The sequence below is a fragment of the Peromyscus leucopus genome, chromosome X (assembly GCF_004664715.2).
Source record: "Peromyscus leucopus breed LL Stock chromosome X, UCI_PerLeu_2.1, whole genome shotgun sequence".
Lineage (NCBI taxonomy): Eukaryota > Metazoa > Chordata > Mammalia > Rodentia > Cricetidae > Peromyscus > Peromyscus leucopus.
In genome coordinates this window covers 53,648,621-53,669,779 of record NC_051083.1, presented here as the reverse complement: position 1 = coordinate 53,669,779, position 21,159 = coordinate 53,648,621, and the positions used below count along the sequence as shown (strand labels likewise).

At 37.7% G+C, this 21,159-nt stretch overlaps 1 protein-coding gene across 1 annotated transcript in view; it reads left to right on the top strand.

Annotated features, from left to right (window-relative positions):
• Pola1 (DNA polymerase alpha 1, catalytic subunit) overlaps positions 1-21,159 on the top strand; it is a 331,476-nt gene that overhangs the window by 29,656 nt on the left and 280,661 nt on the right. The window contains exons 12-19 of the mRNA XM_028881682.2: positions 617-733; positions 1,780-1,854; positions 2,678-2,816; positions 4,748-4,902; positions 13,584-13,668; positions 14,653-14,714; positions 16,926-17,015; positions 19,781-19,897. Of these exons, the coding sequence (XP_028737515.1) occupies positions 617-733; positions 1,780-1,854; positions 2,678-2,816; positions 4,748-4,902; positions 13,584-13,668; positions 14,653-14,714; positions 16,926-17,015; positions 19,781-19,897 (840 nt within the window). The remainder of the gene's footprint in view (positions 1-616; positions 734-1,779; positions 1,855-2,677; positions 2,817-4,747; positions 4,903-13,583; positions 13,669-14,652; positions 14,715-16,925; positions 17,016-19,780; positions 19,898-21,159) is intronic.

Sequence of the window (21,159 nt, the reverse complement as noted above, 5' to 3'; positions counted from 1 at the left end):
AAATCTCTGAAACATGACATGGTATTTGACTCAGTTTTCATGCTTTTGCTCCTTAGGCAGCAGTAACATTATCTCTATGGCTATTTAACAAAATCATTTCCATTTCCTTTCCCTTGTTTGTCTGGACTTTTAACATCTCTAATCCCTCTAAGCCTCAGCTCTTGCCCCTTTCCATCTTGGTTGAACTGTGGAACTTCTGGGCCAGGATTTAAAACATTTGTTTTTTCTGTCTTGGTCATCTTTATTTCTGATTGGCTTTTTTTTTTTTTTGGTTTTTCGAGACAGGGTTTCTCTGTGTAGCTTTGCGCCTTTCCTGGGACTCACTTGGTAGCCCAGGCTGGCCTCGAACTCACAGAGATCCGCCTGCCTCTGCCTCCCAAGTGCTGGGATTAAAGGCGTGCGCCACCACCGCCCGGCTGATTGGCTTTTATAATGAACTGGAGGGTTTGGCATTGAGTTTAGTATACTTTTTAGGTCTGTGTCTTCAAACTCATGGTAGGACTGTGCCAGTCAATGTTTAAATGAGTGGAGGTGCAAGTTGATTTAGGCTTCTGTTTTTCGTGGATGAGAAGACTTACGCTCTTGTCCCTTCATTCTTCTTTCCGTGGGAGAACAGAAAATTGACGTAAACACAGGGGAAGAAACAACAACTCCAGTTACAATGAAGGATGTTTATGAAGAATTTGACTCAAAAATTGCAGCAAAATATAAAATAATGAAGTTCAAGTCCAAGGTTTGTATTCAATACTGTATTTTTTTCTGGTTCTTGTTTATTTCCTGATTTGACAAATAGTTAACTGCATATTCACGCAGAATGCCTTCTGCATAGTTGTAACTCATTAAATGGAAATTCTATAGGTATGAATATAAAAGCAGTATGTTAGATTTGCAAAACTACTTTGTTTCTTTTAAAATCACTTATGAAATAATGGTCATGAATTTGATAGAAAGATGATTTGAAGCAAATTAGTTGCTTCCAGTGCTTGGAGTATATCATGCATTCCTTTTCTGAATTGAAGAACTATTCTGATTTGTTTATACTAGTTATTGCCAATGCATTTTTGCTTAAGGGGACGAGTAAGGCTTTGTCTTTAAAAGTCCATGCTTATGATACTGTTTCTGATAGAGTGAAAATGTTTGCTTTGTGTGACCTCTGTGGTATATTGTCTTGATTTTGGTAAGCTATTGATGCCTTTGGCTATAAATGTGGGAATTGTAGCCTAATCGAAAATACTGGCTATATAAATGATTTCAGTAAAGGGAGGATTGAGTTGCTAAAGATAGGCTAACTCTCTTAATTATTTGAGCTTGAAATTGAGAATCCTATCTTTAAAATTCCAGAAACAGTACACAAAGCCCCAAATTTGAGCACCATCACTACAGACAGACAGCAACATTAAACTCCAAAACAAAAATTGCAGAAGCAGTGTATTATGAGCTGAATTTGTAATGTCAATTTCACTTTTCCAGCAAGATGTAGTTGCTTAATTTCAAATAACATTGTAAAAAAATCAATCTTTTATTGTTCCCCTTGTATGCACCTATGTCTTAAATTCTCTAGTGTTCAAGAGATGTTCTTTAGTATTTTTGTCAGTAGATAGTTTAGTATTAGTAGAAAGGAGAAAAGCTGTTTTTTTGTTTTGTTTATTTTGTGTTCTGTTAGGATGCTGGATTCCTGATGATGAAATACGGGAACATATATTATATCTATATTATACTGGCTGATTTAATTTTTGAAAAGTTTTTGTTCTGATAATTTTTAAATATCTGCTTACCCAGACAGTGGAAAAGAACTATGCTTTTGAGATACCTGATGTTCCAGAAAAATCTGAGTACTTGGAAGTTAGATACTCGGTAAGTCAAACAAAGAAAATTGTGGGGCTTGGTTTAAAATGACATTTTTCCATCTTTGATCCTTCACCTGACTTTTAGTTAGGAGTATTGGCAGAGTTCCTGAAGCCCACAGTTCATTAATAATTGAAATTGATAAAATTAAGTAATAGAGCATAGGTTATATGGCCTTTCAAGTATATATCTTCAAATAAGTAAGTTGAAACAGCACAACTGTTTGTCAAGTGGAATATGTATGCTTCATGATGGAGTTGGATGTCATCAGCCTACTGAAATGTCTTGTGAGCAGAGGAAAGGTGAGAGAGGAGTATTAGTAGCATTGCTACAGTGCTGTTCTTGCTCCTCTGAGAGGCAAAGTCATTGTTGTGGGTGTTAATTAGCTGGAAAGTTACCCTTTTACCTCTGTTCTCATGTTTTGATTCTGATGTTGGAAAATGAATTTTTTTTTTACAGTAGTGATGATGAAAAATAACATGGAAACATTTTCAATGAGTCCCACTGTATTGCTTTCATTCTTCTAATGGAATGGTACTTACTTGGCTATTTATCAGTGAGGCAGAACAGCTCTGGACAGACATTCTCTTTTGGAGGAACTTCTTGTCCTATTTTTCTTCTAATGGGTGTCATCAAGATGCATTATTTTGTCATTGTGAATTGTTTTTGTTTCCTACTGTGAGTTGTTTCAGATTTCATTTGTAGCAAATTACATTTCATATGTATTAAAGGGGTTCTTCTGTTGTTCCATAGAGGCTTTGTTTATTTCATATATAGACTGGAAAACATGAAGTAATAGTTTAAACAAAATAAAGTTTTTTTTCTTTTTCAGGCGGAAATGCCACAGCTTCCACAGCATTTAAAAGGTGAAACATTTTCTCATGTATTTGGAACCAACACATCTAGCTTGGAACTGTTCTTGATGAACAGAAAGATCAAAGGACCTTGTTGGCTTGAAGTAAAAAATCCACGTAAGGACTTTTTTTTAACTTTTCTTTCCTTTTATTGAAAATAGATTCTTTTCTTATACACTATATCTTGATTATAGTTGCTCCTCCCTCTACACCTCCCAGTTCCTCCCCACCTCCCCTGTCCTCTGGAGCCACTTCCCTTCTGTCTCTCATTAGAAAAGAACAGGCTTCTAAGAGAGAACAACCAAACATGACAAAATGTATAAGATGAAGCAAAGACTATCATGTGGAAGTTGGACACGGCAACTTAACAGGAAAGAAAGAGTCCCAAGAGCAGGCACAAGAATCAGAGACCTACTTGTTCTCATGGTCAGGAGTCCCATAAAAATACTAAGCTAATAGCTGTAATATATACACAAAGGACCTGGTGGAGACCCCTCTAGGCCCTGCCCTTGCTACTTCAGTCTCTTTGACCTCATATGTGCCTTGCTTAGTTGATTCAGAGGTTCTTGTTCTCCTGATGTCATCCATCCCCTCTGGTTCCTAGAATCTCTGCCATAGGTGAGAGGAAGGATTTGATGGAGACCTCCCAATGAGACTCTACACATAATGTCTGGCTGTGGCTGTGTTCCTATCTGCTGCCATAGGAAGCCATATGATGACAAGATAAAGGCACTAGCTAAGAATATAGCAGAATATCATTAGGAGTCATTTTATTGATACTTTTTTTTTTATCAGTAGTGTTTGGTTTACCATAGGTCTCTGGGCTATCTAATCTCTGGTTCTTGGTTACTCAAACAGTGTTGGGTGTGGGTTCCTTCTTTTCGAGTGGGCCTTAGGTCAAATCAGACATTGGTTGGCCACTCCCACAAGTTCTGTGCCACCATTGCCATAGCATATTTTGCAGCTGGGACAGATTGTAGGTCAAAGGTTTTGCAGCTGGGTTGCTGTCCACATTTCTCTTCTGGTAGCTTGTAGAGTACCTTACTGCATCAAAGACACTGCAATGAGTTGTATGGGTGATGTCCTTGGCAATGGGGCCTTGCTATCAGTTTGCTGAGAACAGCCTTTTGTTTTAACAACAGCCTGCATTGTTTGGGGATTTCCATGGGACCCTCCTTTAGATTTTTTTAAGGACAGTTAAGGAATTGGTCTAATTATTTTAATGTTTCTGCTTTTTTTGTGTTTGTTTCTTGAATGTTTTCCTTGAGTGATTTTGGTAATATACTTGGAGTCATTTTCTTTTTTTGTAATTTACTTATTTGTATTTTATGTACATTAATGTTTTGCCTGCATGTATGTCTGTGTGAAGGCATCAGATCCCCTGAAACAGGAGTTATAGACAGTAGTGAGCTTCCATGTGGTTGCTGGGAATTGAACTTGGGTCCTCTGGAAGAGCAGCCAGTGCTCTTAACTACTGAGCCATCTTTAGCCATTGGAATCACTTTCTAATACCTGACAGTTTAGTCTGCGGGAGGCCTTAGTGCAGGCAGTTGGGTGACCCTCATTGTGTTGGTTTTTATGTTTTTTTTTTTAAGCCTGGCTGATAAGGTGCAGCTGTTCTTCAGAAAGAACTGCTGACCTTTGGAGGGGAGGGAATCACAACCTAATGTGGCCAGGACACTTTGACTTGCTACCTGATCTTTTTAGCACTTGTATCTAGGATACTACTTTGTCTTCATACATCTCTTTAAAATGTTTTCAATTCCTCTAAGGCAGGTGTTATTTTTAAAGCCAATCTTGAATTCTTTGAAAAAAATTTATAAAAGCTATTGATCCTCCCTTACTCCCCCAAATGAACATAAGTATATTTACACACAAGGATTAGCATACTACCCACTAATGTGGCTTATGTTTAGTTAGATGTTATACTATGTCATTCTTATTACACAATAGCTTTGAAGAATACCTCTTTTAATCAAAAATGTCATAATTATAGTACCTTTTCTTTTTCAGTAAGTTATTGATATGTTGTATCTATTCTTTCTCAGAGCTATTGAATCAGCCAATCAGTTGGTGTAAATTTGAGGCAGTGGCTTTGAAACCAGACCTGGTGAATGTAATTAAAGATGTCAGTCCTCCTCCACTTGTGGTAATGTCTTTCAGCATGAAGACAATGCAAAATGTAAAGAGCCATGAGCATGAGGTAAAGAAAAATGGCAGATTTTGTACTTAGGCCTTAGATACAATACTTGCCTGAATTTGATCTGCTTTCTTACAAAAGCAAGTTGTTCTTTTTGGAGGGGAAAGGGTACAAACTTGGCACTGAGCCGTGTTTTAGAGAACGAATTGAATTTGCCTGGTATTACACATTTTTAAAGGATTTAAATTGCTGGAAATATTTTGATTTTGTTCTTTTAAGTAGACACAGAGGAAATAATATGAGCTCCTTATGCCAGTCACACGTGTTTGGTAGTTAGCAGTGTTTTGTGACACATGTTTATAGCCTTCTTTCCCTTTTCCTTCATAAGTGCTTCAAAGATACTGTCATTCTACCCCAGCATGCTTTGGTATACTTCTCTCAAAATATGCACATTTTCCTTATGCGTGTTTGTAGTGTATGTATTTGTCAGTAAGGCTGTGCACAAGTGTGCACACACGTTTGTGCATGTCAAGGCCAGAGGTCAACATTGGGTGCTTTTACTTGAGTGCTCTACCTTATTTGTTGAGATAGAGTCTGTCACTGAACCTGAAGCTCATCAATCCTGTTACTTGGCCTGGTCAAGGAGCTTCAGGGATTTTCCTGTTTCCTAGCACTGAGGTTACAGACACATGCCACCACCTTTGGCTTGTTATGTTTGGGATCAAGGCTCAGGTCCTCATGCTTATCTGGCAGGCACTTAACTGACTGACATCTCTCTAGCCTTTACTTAATGCACACTTTCTTACATTACCCTATTAGCATACTTAACATTACCTTATGATTCCTTGATATAATGTACAGTTGCACATACTTGGAAGAATCTGCTTCTCACAATGGTTTTTAAAGTTGATTTGTTTGAATCCAGATTTACACAATAGATTAATAGATGAATATTTAATTTTTATGCCTCTGGAATCTCTTTTTAAATGGTATTAGCTCCCACTCATCCCCCTTTAGTTTGTTCAGTGATAAGGAATAATTTTAAAAAAAACTACTGATGATGATCTCATAGGAAGTCCCATTTTCTGTGTATGTTTGTTGTGGTACCATTAGGAATCTTCTATACCTGATGCTGACAGAGAGTAGCCTGTGAGCTAAATTCAACCTACCACCTGTTTTTGTAATTAAAATTTTATTGAGACACACTAGGTTTTCAGATTTGCACTATAATAACAATAAGACAGTAATGACAGGTCACACGGTCCGAAGAGCCTAAAATATTTACTTTCTGGCCCCTTATAGAGACAATGTGCCAAACTCAGTTCTGCCCTTTGTGCTGCAGTGTGGCATATTAACTCTAAAGTATCAAAGAGATTCAAGTTTAACTTTTTTATGCAGAATAATTCATGGGTAGGTGGCCAGTGTACTTCAAATTGGAGCATTTTGGAAGGCAGATTATTGCCTGGTTAAACTGTTTTGGGCTGAATGGTTTTTTGTGAAGCACTGTCCTATGCATCACAGGATGTTTAACAGTATCTCTAGCTTCTGCCTACTAGATGCAGGTAGCACCACTTTCTCCTAGTTGTGACAACAGAAAAATTCCTACAGCTATTGCTAGATATTGCGCAGAGGGAAAAGGAAGTACATTTACCCCAGTAGAGAGCCACTGATCGAATGGTTTCTTAATGTGGGTTATTTTTGCCTGAGTTTGTTATTTCACTAGGAACTGTAAAATGGTGGCTTTCTAATTATGTCTGTGTTTATGAGTTAAATTTTTCTGTAAAGTTACCTTCATTAACTGGCAATTATTTGATTACATTGTACAGGAACAACAGACTACATGTTTTCATTGCAGATTTTCAGAGTAGGAAGTTGGGAACTTAAAGCATCAGTTATCTTTAGTTGTTGCTGTTTTGACTTTTTGCACATAGGTTGTATGTGTTCATGGTGTCCCTATATTTTGTATTATTAATTTTTATTTTTTGAAATTCCAATTTTTTATTATATTTGTGTGTGTGCTTGTGAAATGTGTCAGAACATGTGTATGGAGGTCAGAGTACAATTTACAGGAGATAGTTCTCTTTTTCTTCCTCATCCTAGAGATTGAAATCTGGTTGTCAGCCTTGGTGGCAGGCACCTTTGCCTGCTCAACAATCTCTGTCCTGTTACTTGTGGGGTATTTAGTAGTTTTAATCTATGACATTCATCATCATCATCATCATCATTATTATTGATGTTGGGGTCTTGCTCTGTTGCCCAGGTCTTGAATGTCTAGGCTGCTGATCTCCTTCCACCCCAGTCTCCCAAATGGCTTTGGCTACAGGACTGCTGCCCCACCTGGCTCACTCTTTTTCATGGGTGCAGTTGTCTTACTTTGGTTAGTTAAAGCTCCTTTATGTTTGTTTCTAAGTATTTTTGATACTTTTTTTGTTTTTTTGAGACAGGGTTTCTCTGTGTATTCCTGGCTGTCCTGGAACTCGCTTTGCACACCAGGCTGGTCTCGAACTCATAGAGATCCACCTACCTCTGCCTCCTGAGTGTGCACCACCATAGCCCAGCTTGATACTTACGCTTTAAAAAAATAAAATTTGGCAGTGTTTTCTTTTAGCATGTAATTTGAGCTTTTATTTATTTGTTCCTTAACTTATTTATTTTTGGTAGTATTGAGGATTGACTCAAGACTTTGCACAAGATAGGCTTACCACTGAGCTATGCCTCCTGTCCTTGATCTTTCAAATAACAGTTAACATAGTAGACAGACAGAGTTAATATTTAAGTATTGAGGAAAGGTTTAGTTAGTACTTGGTTCAACTTAAGAGAAATATCCATTCCCAGAGTGATTTTTTTTTTCACATACCATTTCTTAACAAAGAGAATAGGAATTTGTGGAGAAAAAGCTGATTCAAAGTAGGAAATATATAAGATAAACCTGTAGCACTTTGTTATATCATAAAGCATGGATAATATTAAAATTTACTGAAGATACATCGGACTCAGGAAACAAGCTGAAAAAAGTCTTCTTGCAAAATATGGGATAATATGAGCATCAGAAGAATAATTGCTACAGATGGAAATATCAGAAACATAAATTCCTAATTTATAATAAATACATAAATGTCAAATAATACCACTACATTAGTCACTTTCTGAGGAAATCTAAGGAACTAACTCATTTGAAAACATAAAAATAAATGAATCAAGTATTTGTCCTGACTTTTCTGGGATAAGTAGTTCTAGAAGCCAGCTAATAGAAGTATGAAATTACTCTTCTTAGACGTTTTCAGTACATGATGAGGAAAAACTACCAAATTATAATCCCTAGTGAAATGGGTCTAAATCAGCCTGTTGGTTGCTACCCCTTTGGGGGTCGCATATTAGATATCCTGTATATGAGATATTTACATTGTGATTGATAACAGTAGCAAAATTACAGTTCTGAAGTAGCAATGAAATAATTTTATGGTTGGTATAACAAACTTTCTTGTTGAACTATATTTGGACCACCAGCCTGCAAGTAATGACTTGGATACTTATTATTAATTATGAAAGCTTGGCCTTAGCTTAGGCTTGTTCCTAACTAGTTCATATGACTTAAATTAACCCATATTTTTTAATCTGAGTTCTGGCATGTTGTTTGTTACCTCATCTCTGTACTGTGACTCCCACATAGCTAGATTCATCCCTCTTACTTCCTCTCTCTCTGCTAGAAATCTGCTTATTCTCTCCTGCCTATTGTCCATTCAGCTCTTTATTACACCAATCACAGCAATACATCTTCACAGAGTGTACAAATTTCCCACAACAGTTGGGGTCATCACAGCATGAGGAACTGTATTAAAGAGTCATAGAATAAGGAAGGTTGAGAACCACTGGTCTAAGTAATGATCACCAGTGGCCTCTAATATTACTGAAACAGAGAAGCAGAAAAAATACATGCTTGTGTGCTATCTAATAGAAACAATCAGTAGCACGTCTTAAATCTTGCCAGCAATTTGAACCTGGTTTTGATCAAGTCTTTTTTGATCTAACTGAATTTGTAGACATTACAGAGACAGGAGAAGGTGTTAAATAACCCTGTTGAGTTACAGACTGTCTGGGGCTGGAGACATGGCCTGAACACTGGCTGCTCTTCCAGGGGACCAAGGTTAGATTCCCTGCACCCACACGGCAGCTCACAACGAACTGTAACTCTAGTCCCAGGGAGTCCGACACTCACTCTGACCTCCAGGCTAGTAGCTTCTAGGGTTTACAGCTGGATAAGAGTGTTCGATACTTTTCTCTCCTAGTAGCATAAATAGACCCTTCTGGCACTATTTACAGCTAACCTGCAGGGATGAAACTTCCATTGGTTTACCAGTTTGATTTTTTTTTTCATGTCCTATGTCCTAAGCATGTGGTATGTTTTGTAATAGGGTCTTACCATCTTATGGTACACAAAGATACATACAGGCAGAACATCTATACATATAAAATAAAAATAAAGATTTAAAAAAGTGACAAATTGCCGGGCGGTGGTGGTGCACACCTTTAATCCCAGCACTCGGGAGGCAGAGCCAGGCGGATCTCTGTGAGTTCGAGGCCAGCCTGGGCTACCAAGTGAGTCCCAGGAAAGGCGCAAAGCTACACAGAGAAACCCTGTCTCGAAAAAACAAACAAACAAAAAAAAAGTGACAAATTTAAAAAATGGTCTTTTAGAGTGATGGTTTTTGACAGGATAAGATTTGGCTGTTGAAGGTATGCTTGTTAATGTTGAAAGATGTTTTGGGTTGGTATAACTCAGAGATATATGGGAAACAAGGATGGCAATACTAGTACCTAGTGAGTAAGTCTTAACATATAGTGCACTGGACAGCCCTCACTATAAATAATTATTTGGCCCAAAATACCAGTAGTACTGAGGGTGAAAAACACTTTCAAAGACTCATACTGAAATAGTTCTAGGAAAAAATGATCATTGAAACCTGATTATGAATATATGGGCATTAATTTTAATAATTTTTACTCAATTTTAAATCTTTAAGTATTTTCACAATAAAGAGCCTAGAGAGATGGCCTAGTCGCTATCCATGCTGCTCTTGAAGAGTTTGCTTTCTAGCACCCATGTCAGGCAGCTCACAGCTAACTGTAACTCCAGCTTCAGAGGATCTAATATCGTTTTCTAGTCTCCATGGATACCTGCACATGTCACACACACACACACACACACACACACACACACACACACACACACCCCTTTTTTTATTTATGAATCTCTTAAGCGTGCATATGTGTTTTCTTTCATCCAATCCACATCCTCATTCCCTTTTTCCAGTTCCTCTCCTATCTCCCCATCATGCTTCCCTCTCAACTTGCATATGTTCTCTCTTTTTTTTCTGAGTTCACTTAGTACTGCCTGTATATGCATGAGTAGAGGTCTGTCTACTAGAGCATGGTTAGCCTTTCAGAGGCTGTGTCCCTGAAAAAACAAACAAACAAACAAACAAACAAAACTCTTCCCTCTCCTTATCCATCACTTGCCAAAATAGCTTCTTAGCTAGGGGTGGGACTTCACCAGCCTCTCTCATCTGTGCTAGAATTTTGGCTGGTTTGATCTTGTGTAGATTTTGTATGGGCAGTTATAGCCACTGTCAGTTCATGTGTGCAGTGGACCTGTCATGTCCAGCAAATAATGTTTCATTGCTGACAATCACTGTCTCTGGCTCTGTCTTAGTTAGGGCTTTCATTGCTGTGAAGAGATACCATGCCCACAGCAACTCTTATAAGAAAACATTTAATTAGGGTGGCTCGCTTACAGTTTCAGAGGTTCAGTCCATTATCATCATGTTGGGCAGCATGGTGGCAAGTGTGGTGGCACCTAGGCAGATGTGGTGCTTCAGTAGCTGAGAGTTCTACATCTTGCAGGCAACAGGAAGTGGACTGACACATTGGGTGGTATCCTGAGCATACGAAACCTCAAAGCTCATCCCTGCAGTGACACACTTCATCCAACAAGGCCATAACTACTCCAACAAAGCCACACCTCCTAATAGTGCCACTCCCTATGAGCTTATGGGTGCCAATTACATGCAAACTCCCACAGGCTCTTAGCGTCTCTTTTCCCTCTCTTCTGCAATGATCCCTGAGCCTTGAGGAATAAGGTGTGATGTAGATACCCATTTAAAGGTGAGCGTTCCACAGCCTCTTATTCTCTGCAACTTTGACTAGTTTTGGATTTCTGTACTTATCACCATCTACTGCAAAGAGAAGCTTCTCTGATGAAGGATGAGAGATGCACTACTCTATGGGTATTAAGATAAGAACTTGTGGGGGGCTATCTAATACTATTTCCATTTAGCAGAACAGTAGTATCAGGTTCTCCTATAGGATCGATTACTTAGCTAGTCAGGGAGTCATAATCCAGTCAATCGGCAGCACCAGTCTTGAGGTCTGTCTTATGGAACACGCTTAAAATCCAATCAGAAAGTGGTTGGTTACTCCTGTAACATTCATATTTGTGCTGACTAGTTCTTGGTGTTTTTTTTTGTTTGTTTGTTTCTGTTTTTGTTGTTATTTTTTTTTGTTTTCCAACTTGACACAAGATAGTTATTTGGGAAGAGGAACCTCAATTGAGAAAATGTCTCCATTCACATTGTCTATAGGCAAGTCTGTAGGGCATTTCTTTTTTTATTTATTTAAAATTTTTTTCATTTTACATAACAACCACAGTTCTCCCTCTCTCCCCTCCTCCCATTCCCTCCCCGCTCCCCTTTCCCCCATCCATTCCTCAGAGGGGGTAAGGCCTCCCTTGGGGGAGTTAACAAAGTCTGTCATGCCAAGTCACAGCAGGGCCAACCAAGCCTGTCTCCCCTACATCAAGGCTGAGCAAGGTATCCCACCATAGGTAAGGGGCTCCAAAATCAGTTCATGCACCCACAAACAGATTAAACCACACAACTGTCACCCACATTCAGAGGGCTTATAGTTTGGTTCCATGCAGGTCCCCCAGCTATCAGTCCCAAGTTTGTGAGCTCCCACTAGCTCACATCAGCTGTCTCTGTGGTTTTCCCCATCATGATCTTGACTCCTTTTGCTTATATGACTCCTCCTCTCTCTCTCCAGCTGAACTCCTGGAGCTCAGCCTGGTGCTTAGCTGTGGATCTCTGCATCTGCTTCCATCAGTTACAGATGTAGGTTCTATGATGACAATTAGGGTAGTCACTAATCTCATTACAGGGGAAGGCCAGTTTAGGCATCCTCTCCACTATTGCTAGGAGTCTTAGCTGGGGTTATCCTTGGAATTTCCCCAGCACCAAGTTTTTTCCTAACCCCATAATGGCTCTCTCTTATCAATATATCTCTTTCATTGCTCTCCTTCTCCGCCCCTCTCCCAACTCAACCATCTCAATCCCTCATGTTCCCATCCCCTATGCCCTCTGTTCCAACCCCCACTCCTGGTTTACCCAGGAGATCTTAACTATTTCCCCTTCCTAGGGCGCTCCATGTGTGTCCCTCTTAGGGTCCTCCTTGTTACCTAGGTTCTCTGGGGTTGTGGATTGTAGCCTGGTTATCCTTTGCTTTGTGTCTAATATCCACTTATGATTAATGGCACTATTAAAACTAGCCTGTATGGATGAAACTTGCATGTTGGTGCCAGCTTGATTTCTTCATGCTTTATACTCAGGAATGTGCTGTCTTTTGTAATAGGGTCTCCCTGTCAAGTTTTGTAGTGTAACCAAGATAATTGGTAATAGCCTGTAATGTTTGGAGTGAGGTATGGGATCCCACTGACCAATAACTTGAAAAGAGGCAACTTATGTCTGGCATTGGGCTTTGTATTTGGTAGTCTGTGGTATCTGGGAGAGGCATTGTCTCCTGGTAAGAGAGTAACTCCATTTATATATGTGTATGTGTATATTATAGGAAACTTCTATAGTAGTAGGTTCCCATATGGCTTTTTTGAATGTCTTTAGTGTTAGTTAACCTCCCTCCATATACTTTTTCCTTTACCTGGGCTCCCATCACCCATCATGTTTAACCCTTCCCGTTCTCCATATACTTTTTCCTTTACCTGGGCTCCCATCACCCATCATGTTTAACCCTTCCCGTTCAGTTAGTTATTCCCTCTTTCTCTTTCATATCACCTGAGTTCTATCCCACTTCCCTTGAATTCCCCCTGCCCATGGCTGCTTACTAGTTTCCCACCTTCTATGGCTACTGCAATTTAAACACACATTCTAAAGAGTCAAAGCTAGCATCCACATATGAGAGAAAACATGTGGTATTTGTCTTTCTGGGGTTAGGTTATCTCACTCAGAATGATTATTTCCAGCTTTGTCCATTGCCTGAAAATTTTATAATAAGCCATTTGTGTGTGTGTGTGTGTGTGTGTGTGTGTGTGTGTGTGTGTGTGTGTATACATATATGGACCACATTTTCAGTATTCATTCGTTAGTGGACATCATTGTTTTAATTTGCATTTCCCAGATAGCTAAGGATGTTGAACATTTGAAAACATACTTCTCAGCCATTTTGTATTTCTTGAGTTTTATTTAGTTCCATGCCCAATTTTTAGTTTGATTATTTGTTTTCTTGGTGCTTAGTATCTATATTGTAGATACTAACCCTTTGTCAGAGCTTTAAACACTTTCTTAAAGAAGTGAAAGGAATTTATATGTATTAAAATACGTTTTATTATTCCTAGTAGTTCTTGTGGTAATGCAAAACATATAGTAGGTATCTGAGTTTCCCCACTCCTTTCTTCGCAGATTATTGCTATTGCAGCTCTGGTCCATCACAGTTTTCCATTAGATAAAGCACCTCCAAAGCCTCCCTTTCAGACGCATTTCTGTGGTATGTATTTTTAAAGTTGGGTTGCTAAGAGTTTGATTTTTGTTTTTTGATTTGATTTTTTTTTTGTATGTTGGATCAGTAACTTTGTCTTTTGAAACTTGTTTTTGAGAGTAGTTAGGGCATTTTAGTAAAGATGCTTGCTTTCAGCTGTGGAAACTTTAGTTTTATTGAGCAAAATGTGTCATGAGGCAAAAATGTTAATGAATAAATGAATTTTTACCTATTTGTGAGATATTATAGTAATGCCAAACTGGAATTGAATTGTGTTATACATAAAATTCAATGGGTGCAACAGTCCCATATTATGAGGTATGTGTGTGTGTTTTGTGAGTTGGTCTTCAAAGAGTCTGACATTTCATGAACATGGGTTCAGAGCTTGGTTGATTAAATAAGCATTTTTTAAAAACGAAAGTGGGAAGTAAGATTCACATTTCCTGGGGTCTTTTCTAGTCCAGAACCAGAGATTCTTTTGAGCAGCCTCTTGTGTCTGGCTTTTTGAGTATTAGGAAATACATGGAAGAGAATAGTTGTTTGGTCATTTCAGCGTGCATTTATTTACCCCCACTGTGTATTTCACTGTGTGAATGCCTGCTATGTATGGGACAAGCCTATGGTGTAGTAGGGGAAGCCTTGGTCCACTGTACCTCTCAGTTTTGAGAAGGTTGAACTAAGTTCTTTTTTGTTCTGGTTGAGGGTTTGGTGGTAATTCGATTTCCTTTGGGAAAGATTATTATAACCTTCCATTCTTATTTGCATAGAAAGCAAATGTTGGATCAAAGCATTTTGCACAGTTATAGAGACATAAGGATCTCTTCTTGGCTGTTGTTTTGAGGTCCAACAATATGGCTGATTGGAGATCTTGACTTTCTTAACTCTTTAGGGCTCATAAGAAATTTATATTTAAAACAATTTCCATGTAGAATCATGTACTATCTGAAATTGGTCTAAGATGAGTGATAGAATCTTGTTTTTTCCTTCTTATAGTTGTATCTAAACCAAAGGACTGTATTTTCCCATGTGCTTTCAAAGAAGTCATTAAGAAAAAGGTAAATACTCATTCCCTTAAAATGTATAATATCTGTTTGTTTGAAAAGAGAATAGGAAAATAGTATCTATTCTATATTTTACTTTATTAGATCTATTCTTGGTATATTGGTCTATGGTACTAACTTGATAAAATGCAGTAGGAATATAAAACTAAACACATTTAATAATTCTTAAATTAGTATCTGCAGATGATGGAATAATGACATGGATACATTCAAACCTACCTTCAGTTAGCATATATGGAAGCTTTTCTAAAGTGATCACATGTTTTGGGACCATGTTGGGTAGAGCCCCTCTCCAACTTCAGGGAAACCATGTAGAGTTAGGAATACTGTGGGTATTAAAAGGCCATGTACTGGCAGGGTTGATATTTGTTGACCCAAACACATCAATGATTTCTGAACTTGAGTATGTTCTGTGAAGTTGGTATCATAAGGCCTTAATAAAATGGCAGGGGGAAGCAGTATAATGAACTGAGTTCTTTATAAAAATAAATGTATTTACACTAAAAGATGTAGTTTTTGAATAGTACATTGTTTTGTGAAACGATAGTGTTGAAACAGTTGTAGGTTTATTTTGTTTGTTAATGTCCTAACTTGACCAAATTAGATGGTGCAATTTGTCAGGTTCCACTTAATGCTATTTCAATTGACTGTTACTGTTAGGTAGGTGTTACTGCTGTATTACTGTCATTTGTGAACTGTCCTGAATAACCTATTCAAATAAAATGACCTAGGAAAATACCCTTAAAATCAAACTGACATTTTTTTTTTTTTGTGATATATATTTTTTATTTTACAATACCATTCAGTTCTACATATCAGCCATGGGTTCCCCTATTCTCCCCCCTTCCACGCCCTCCCCTTACCCCCAGCCCACCCTCCATTCCCACCTCCTCCGGGACAAGTCCTCCCCCGAGGACTGTGACCAACTTGGTAGACTCAGTCCAGGGAGGTCCAGTCCCTTCCTCCCAGACTAAGCCAAGTGTCCCTGCATAAGTTCCTGGTTTCAAACAGCCAATTCATGCAATGAGCACAGGACTTGGTCCCACTGCCTAGATGCCTCCCAAACTGATCAAGCCAATCAACTGTCTCACCTATTCAGAGGGCCTGATCCAGCTGGGAGCCCCTCAGCCTTTGGTTCATAGTTCATGTGTTTCCATTCATTTGGCTATTTTTTTCAATAATTGAGTAAAACTGAAATTTATTATATGCCACAGTCGTCCTAGGGACCTCCATGCTATATATATATAGCCTTTATGGTTCTATGGGTTGTGGTCTGATTGTTCATTTTATATCTAGAATCCACCAATGAGTGAGTACATACCATAACTGTCTTTCTGGGTTTGGGTTACCTCACTCAGGATGATTTTTTCTAGTTCCATCCATTTGCCTGCAAATTTCATGCTCAAACTGACATTTTTAAAATCTGAGCTAGTTACAGAAAACATAATAGTTGTCAACCTTTGTTTTAAAAGTGTTTTAATATGAGCAGTTTTGAATACCTGCTAGATATTCACTAATCCAAGTTGAGGCCTTTTGTGTGAGGATAGATTTTTTTTTCCCCCAAGACAGGGTTTCTCTGTGTAACAGTCCTGGCTGTCCTAGAACTCAGTCTGTAGACCAGGCTGGCTTCGAACTCACAGAGGATCCACCTGCCTCTGTCTCCCAAGTGCTGAGATTAAAGGTGTGTGCCACCATCACTTGGCATGTGGATAGGTGTGGATAGGTATAATTTCTATTTAAGGCATTGCAATTCTTCAGTACGTTTGTTTTTGTTTCTTATTTATTGGTTCTAACACTACTATTTGAGACTAGTTTATAGAATCTTTGTGATTTCTTTGATAAATACATCAGCAGCAAAGTCTTCCAGGGATCATATAGCAATGAAAGTAATGTTTTTGAAAGGCACTCTGATTTATATGCTTTAAATGTGTCCAATGTACAAACATGTCTCTGTGGAAGGACATTTCTGCTCTCGATGTTGCTTAGCACTTAAATTTTTACTTGATTTACATGCATATTACTAGAATGAGGTCCTCAGAGATTTTGTGCAGTTATTATTATGCAGAACCTGGAATCAAATTTCATTGCTATATCTGGTTTTAAAGTGAATGATTATGTTTAACCCTAAGAAATCTTAGCCTAGTTTCGCAAGAAGGTAAAGCATGTGGTATTTTAAAATCTTGATTTTTTTTTTAATCTTAACAGAATATGAAGGTTGAAATTGCTGCAACAGAAAGAACTTTGCTAGGATTTTTCCTTGCAAAAGTTCACAAAATTGATCCTGATATTCTTATTGTGAGTAGATGTGTGTTCGTGTCATGGGGAAGTGTTTTCATTCCTTCATTATTTTCTGTGTGACTTTCTTGGTTGTTTACTTGTTATTGGGTATTTACTTTTGAGTATCAAAGGATGTTCTCAGAATTAAATGACCCTGTGAATTAGTGAGATTTGCTCATCTATCTAAGAAGAGATAATCCTAGCCCATGTTAGATAGTTTTTCCTGGTGTGAAAACAGCTCATGAATTAGTAGTCAGCTCAGGATATTCAGTTACCTACATTTAGAAAGTAGCACATTAGTAAGCATATATGTATAAATTGCTAGATTCTTGCAGCACACTGATAAGTGAATATGTATAAATTGCCAGTATCTTCAGAATTCTAATTGATTTGCTTGGTTTGGAACAAATTACAAATACAAAAGTAAATATTTTAACTTTAAGAGTTCAGTGGATCTCTATGATATATTCCTTTGAGAGTTCAGGTAGAGATTTTTTTTTCATCTTGGCAGTTTACTGTATTCTCATTAGACTGTGAAACTAGTAGTTTACTGTTGGTTTGTACCTTTTCCTTGTAGTAAAGCCCATTTTCCTCTATACCTCTGACCTCCCTTAGTTTAGTGGCTCCTTGATCCATATTCCTCTTTTTCTTTTGTCTGGGTTAATGGATCAATCAAATTATATTGTTTTTGCTTTTTCAGCAGTAAGTAGGCTATCAATTCTATATTTTAAATGTGATAGTATTAATTTGGTTATATCAATGCCTTGTGATGTCAAATTAGAGATAAGTAGACATTGAGAAAAAAATGGAGAGGCTGACAATATTGTTCAGTGGTAGAGTGCTGGTTTACTATGTGGAAGGCCCAGAGAGAAGGGAATGTGAACTATCTATGTCTTCAATCTCATTTTTCTTGTTGGATCCCTTATCTGGTAGTGGTGTAGCTTATATCTGTGTATGGATTGTTGCCAAAGTCTGTATGCCCTTATGTTATTTCAGGACCTGTCTTTAAGGTACCAAGAAGATTTTGTCTACAATGTTGTGACTTAGCAGTAGACCCTTACCCACCCTTTAAAAGAGTCTTTTGAATCCCAAGTAGATGTTATGGAACCTGGGATACCCAGCCTAAGATATTAGAAACAAGTATATGACAAATCCAGATGTAAGATAGGATCCTTGTAAGAGCCCAGCCATAATAATTTGGAAATAAGTTTCCATCCTGTCTCTCTGGTCTTTTTTTAATAAACTGCCATAAATATATAAATATGTATACATATTCATTTATATAATGGTAAACTTTTTTTTTCCAAGACAGGGTTTCTCTGCGTAGCTTTGTGCCTTTCCTGAAACTCACTCTGTAGCCTAGGCTGGCCTTGAACTCACAGAGATCTGCCTGCCTCTGCCTCCCCAGTGCTGGGATTAAGGGCATGCACCACCACTGCCCGGCAAGCTTTTTTATAACCTAAAATTAGTCATCTTGACCACCTTTAAGTGTATATTTATTGGTACTATATTCATTCATAATGTGTAACTGTCACCACCTCCATTATTACTGTGTTGCTAACCCTGTAGCTTTTTATATATTAGAATTAAAACTTAAGAGCAATGGTTCTTAACATGTGGGTTGCAACTCCTTGGAGGGGTTGAATGACCCTTTCACAGGGGTTGCCTAAGGCAATTGGAAAACAGATATTTATATTACAATTCATCACAGTAGCAAACTTAGAGTTATGAAGTAGCAATGAAAATAACTTTATGGTTGGGGGTCACCACAACATGAAGAACTGTATTTTTTACAGCATTAGGAAGGTTGAGAACCACTGCTCTAGACCATTATTTCCCCATTTCTCCAGACCCTGAGAATTACTAGTTCTACTTTCTTCTCTAAGGTTTTGTTTACTATAAGTGGTAGTATATATCTTTAATTAAAATGATTTATCTATGGATTGATCTGATTTATTTGAAATCACCTTTGATTTCTATTAAACCTAGCTATGTGAAAAATATTATTCAAAGGATATAAATTAGAAATTATGAAATGAAAACTCACGTTGTGTTAAGTAACTTTTTCTTTTTTTTAAAAGATTTATTTATTTTTTTATGCGTATGAGTGCTCTATTGACTTTATGCCAAAAGAGGGCATCAGATCCCACTAGAAGATGGTTGTGAGCCATCATGTGGTTGCTGGGAATTGAACTCAAGACCTCTGGAAGAGCTGCCAGTGCTCTTAACTGCTGACCCATCTCTCCAGTCCCATAACTTTTCTACTGTTTAGTTTTGTTTCCTTGCTTTTAAGTTTATCAGACTATTTACTAGTATTTATATTTTGTTGTACATTGATTAAAGATCCAACCCAGTAGTGTTCATGCTCAGTTTTTAAAGAAATTGGATAGAGTTCCTTAGAAGTCCTATGTAAACGTATACAACACAGGTTTTCTATTTTTAAGGATGCTTTTATTGATCATATAAGAGGTATGGGACATTAAAGTTTGCATTTGCCTCCTGCGAGTCTTAAGCAGCAAATTAAAAGATACCATATGAACCTTGCATCAGTTAGTATAAAATAAAGTTTATTCCAGGAATTCCTTAGCAGCCTAGTTAATGTCAAGACTAATGAATGCTGCTGATGAATAAATTCCTGAAAGAGAAAGGACCCCAATTGGAGGTAAGCTTTTGATGTCTTCAATTAGAGACCAGAGAAAGAAAGAGCAAAGAAATTCTGTGAATTTGAAGACAAATCCTCTAATTTGTGTTCATTATATGATTGGCTGTCTCTTTCTGACTAGGGTCATAATATTTGTGGTTTTGAACTGGAAGTGCTACTGCAAAGAATTAATGTGTGCAAAGTTCCTTACTGGTCCAAGATAGGTCGACTGAGGCGATCCAACATGCCAAAACTTGGGGTAATAATTTCCAAATTTCACTTCTTTATTTGGTTTTTAACTATGGGATAGCTATTAGGGAATGCACTCTTGTTCTGTTATATGAAGTTCTGTAAAGAGAAAAAAACACTTAAAAGTCCCACTACACAGAAAATTGTCAGTGAGAAGAAGGAAGTTAGTGTTTACCCTGTTTTTCCTGTAAACTTTTACAGCATAACCAAATACTGCAGCTTAATGAAGGAAAGTTAATTTTACAGACAGTATAACTAACAAACATAGACAGAACTACAAAAGCATTTTATAGCTTCTAATGAAGTGATTAATTCAGGCAAAAATGACTAATGTGTGAAGCTGTTATATCAGTGACTCGACTCTGGGGATAATTTTACCACCTCTTCTGTAGTGCTATTTTAACTTTGGCACTGGATGTCTTTCTTGAATCCAGCATTGTATTTATAAAAACCACTGGTACTTTTAAAAATCAGCAATTAAACCTAAGAATTAAATCAGTGATGAAAGATAGTGCATGCATGTTACCCTCACTTTGGCATTCTTAAAGGGATAGCCCTTTTGAGCAGGCTTGGTAGGCTCTCACATCATTGATTATTATTCAGCCTGCAAGTGGGAAAATTTAGTGGAAAGGAGCTAAGTACTTTCTGTTGGAGCTACCTCTCAGCAACTTTTGTATTTAGACATTCTCAAATGGTTTGTGTGGCTCATTTGAAATAATTTAACTAGAAAGAGAAAGAACTGAGATTTGAGCTCAGAACTCAAGGCCATGTTCTTTCTTTCCCCCTTTCCTCTCTCTTTTCATTTACTCTTTATTGATTTTTTGAGAGTTTCCTGTAGCTCAGGCTGGCTTCTTAAGGTTTTTTGTTCTTTTGATATGCTTGCATATATGAGCTTTGGTACCCATATATTTCTTGTATGAAGCACTTTCTTACTAAGTGTGATAGTGCTTATACTTGAAATCTTATTTTACCTAAAGGTTACAAGTAAAGTAGACATGTTGTTTCAGCAGAGAATTTAGGAATCTATACCTTTTATATATAATTCCAGGGGTCTCTAGAGGACAAGAGTTGGGGCCTGTTCTTAGGCATGAAGAGTTGGGCCACAGTTCCTTTTATCTCTGCTAATATCTTTAAGGTCATTCTTAGCATGTATGCAAATACTTGTTGAGCTGCTGCTTCCCTACTCCTTTTGAAATTTTTGTGTTTGGGTATTTGTTTTTTGAGATGGGGAGGGGATAGAGAGTTGGCTGCAGTTCACTCCATATCCCAAGC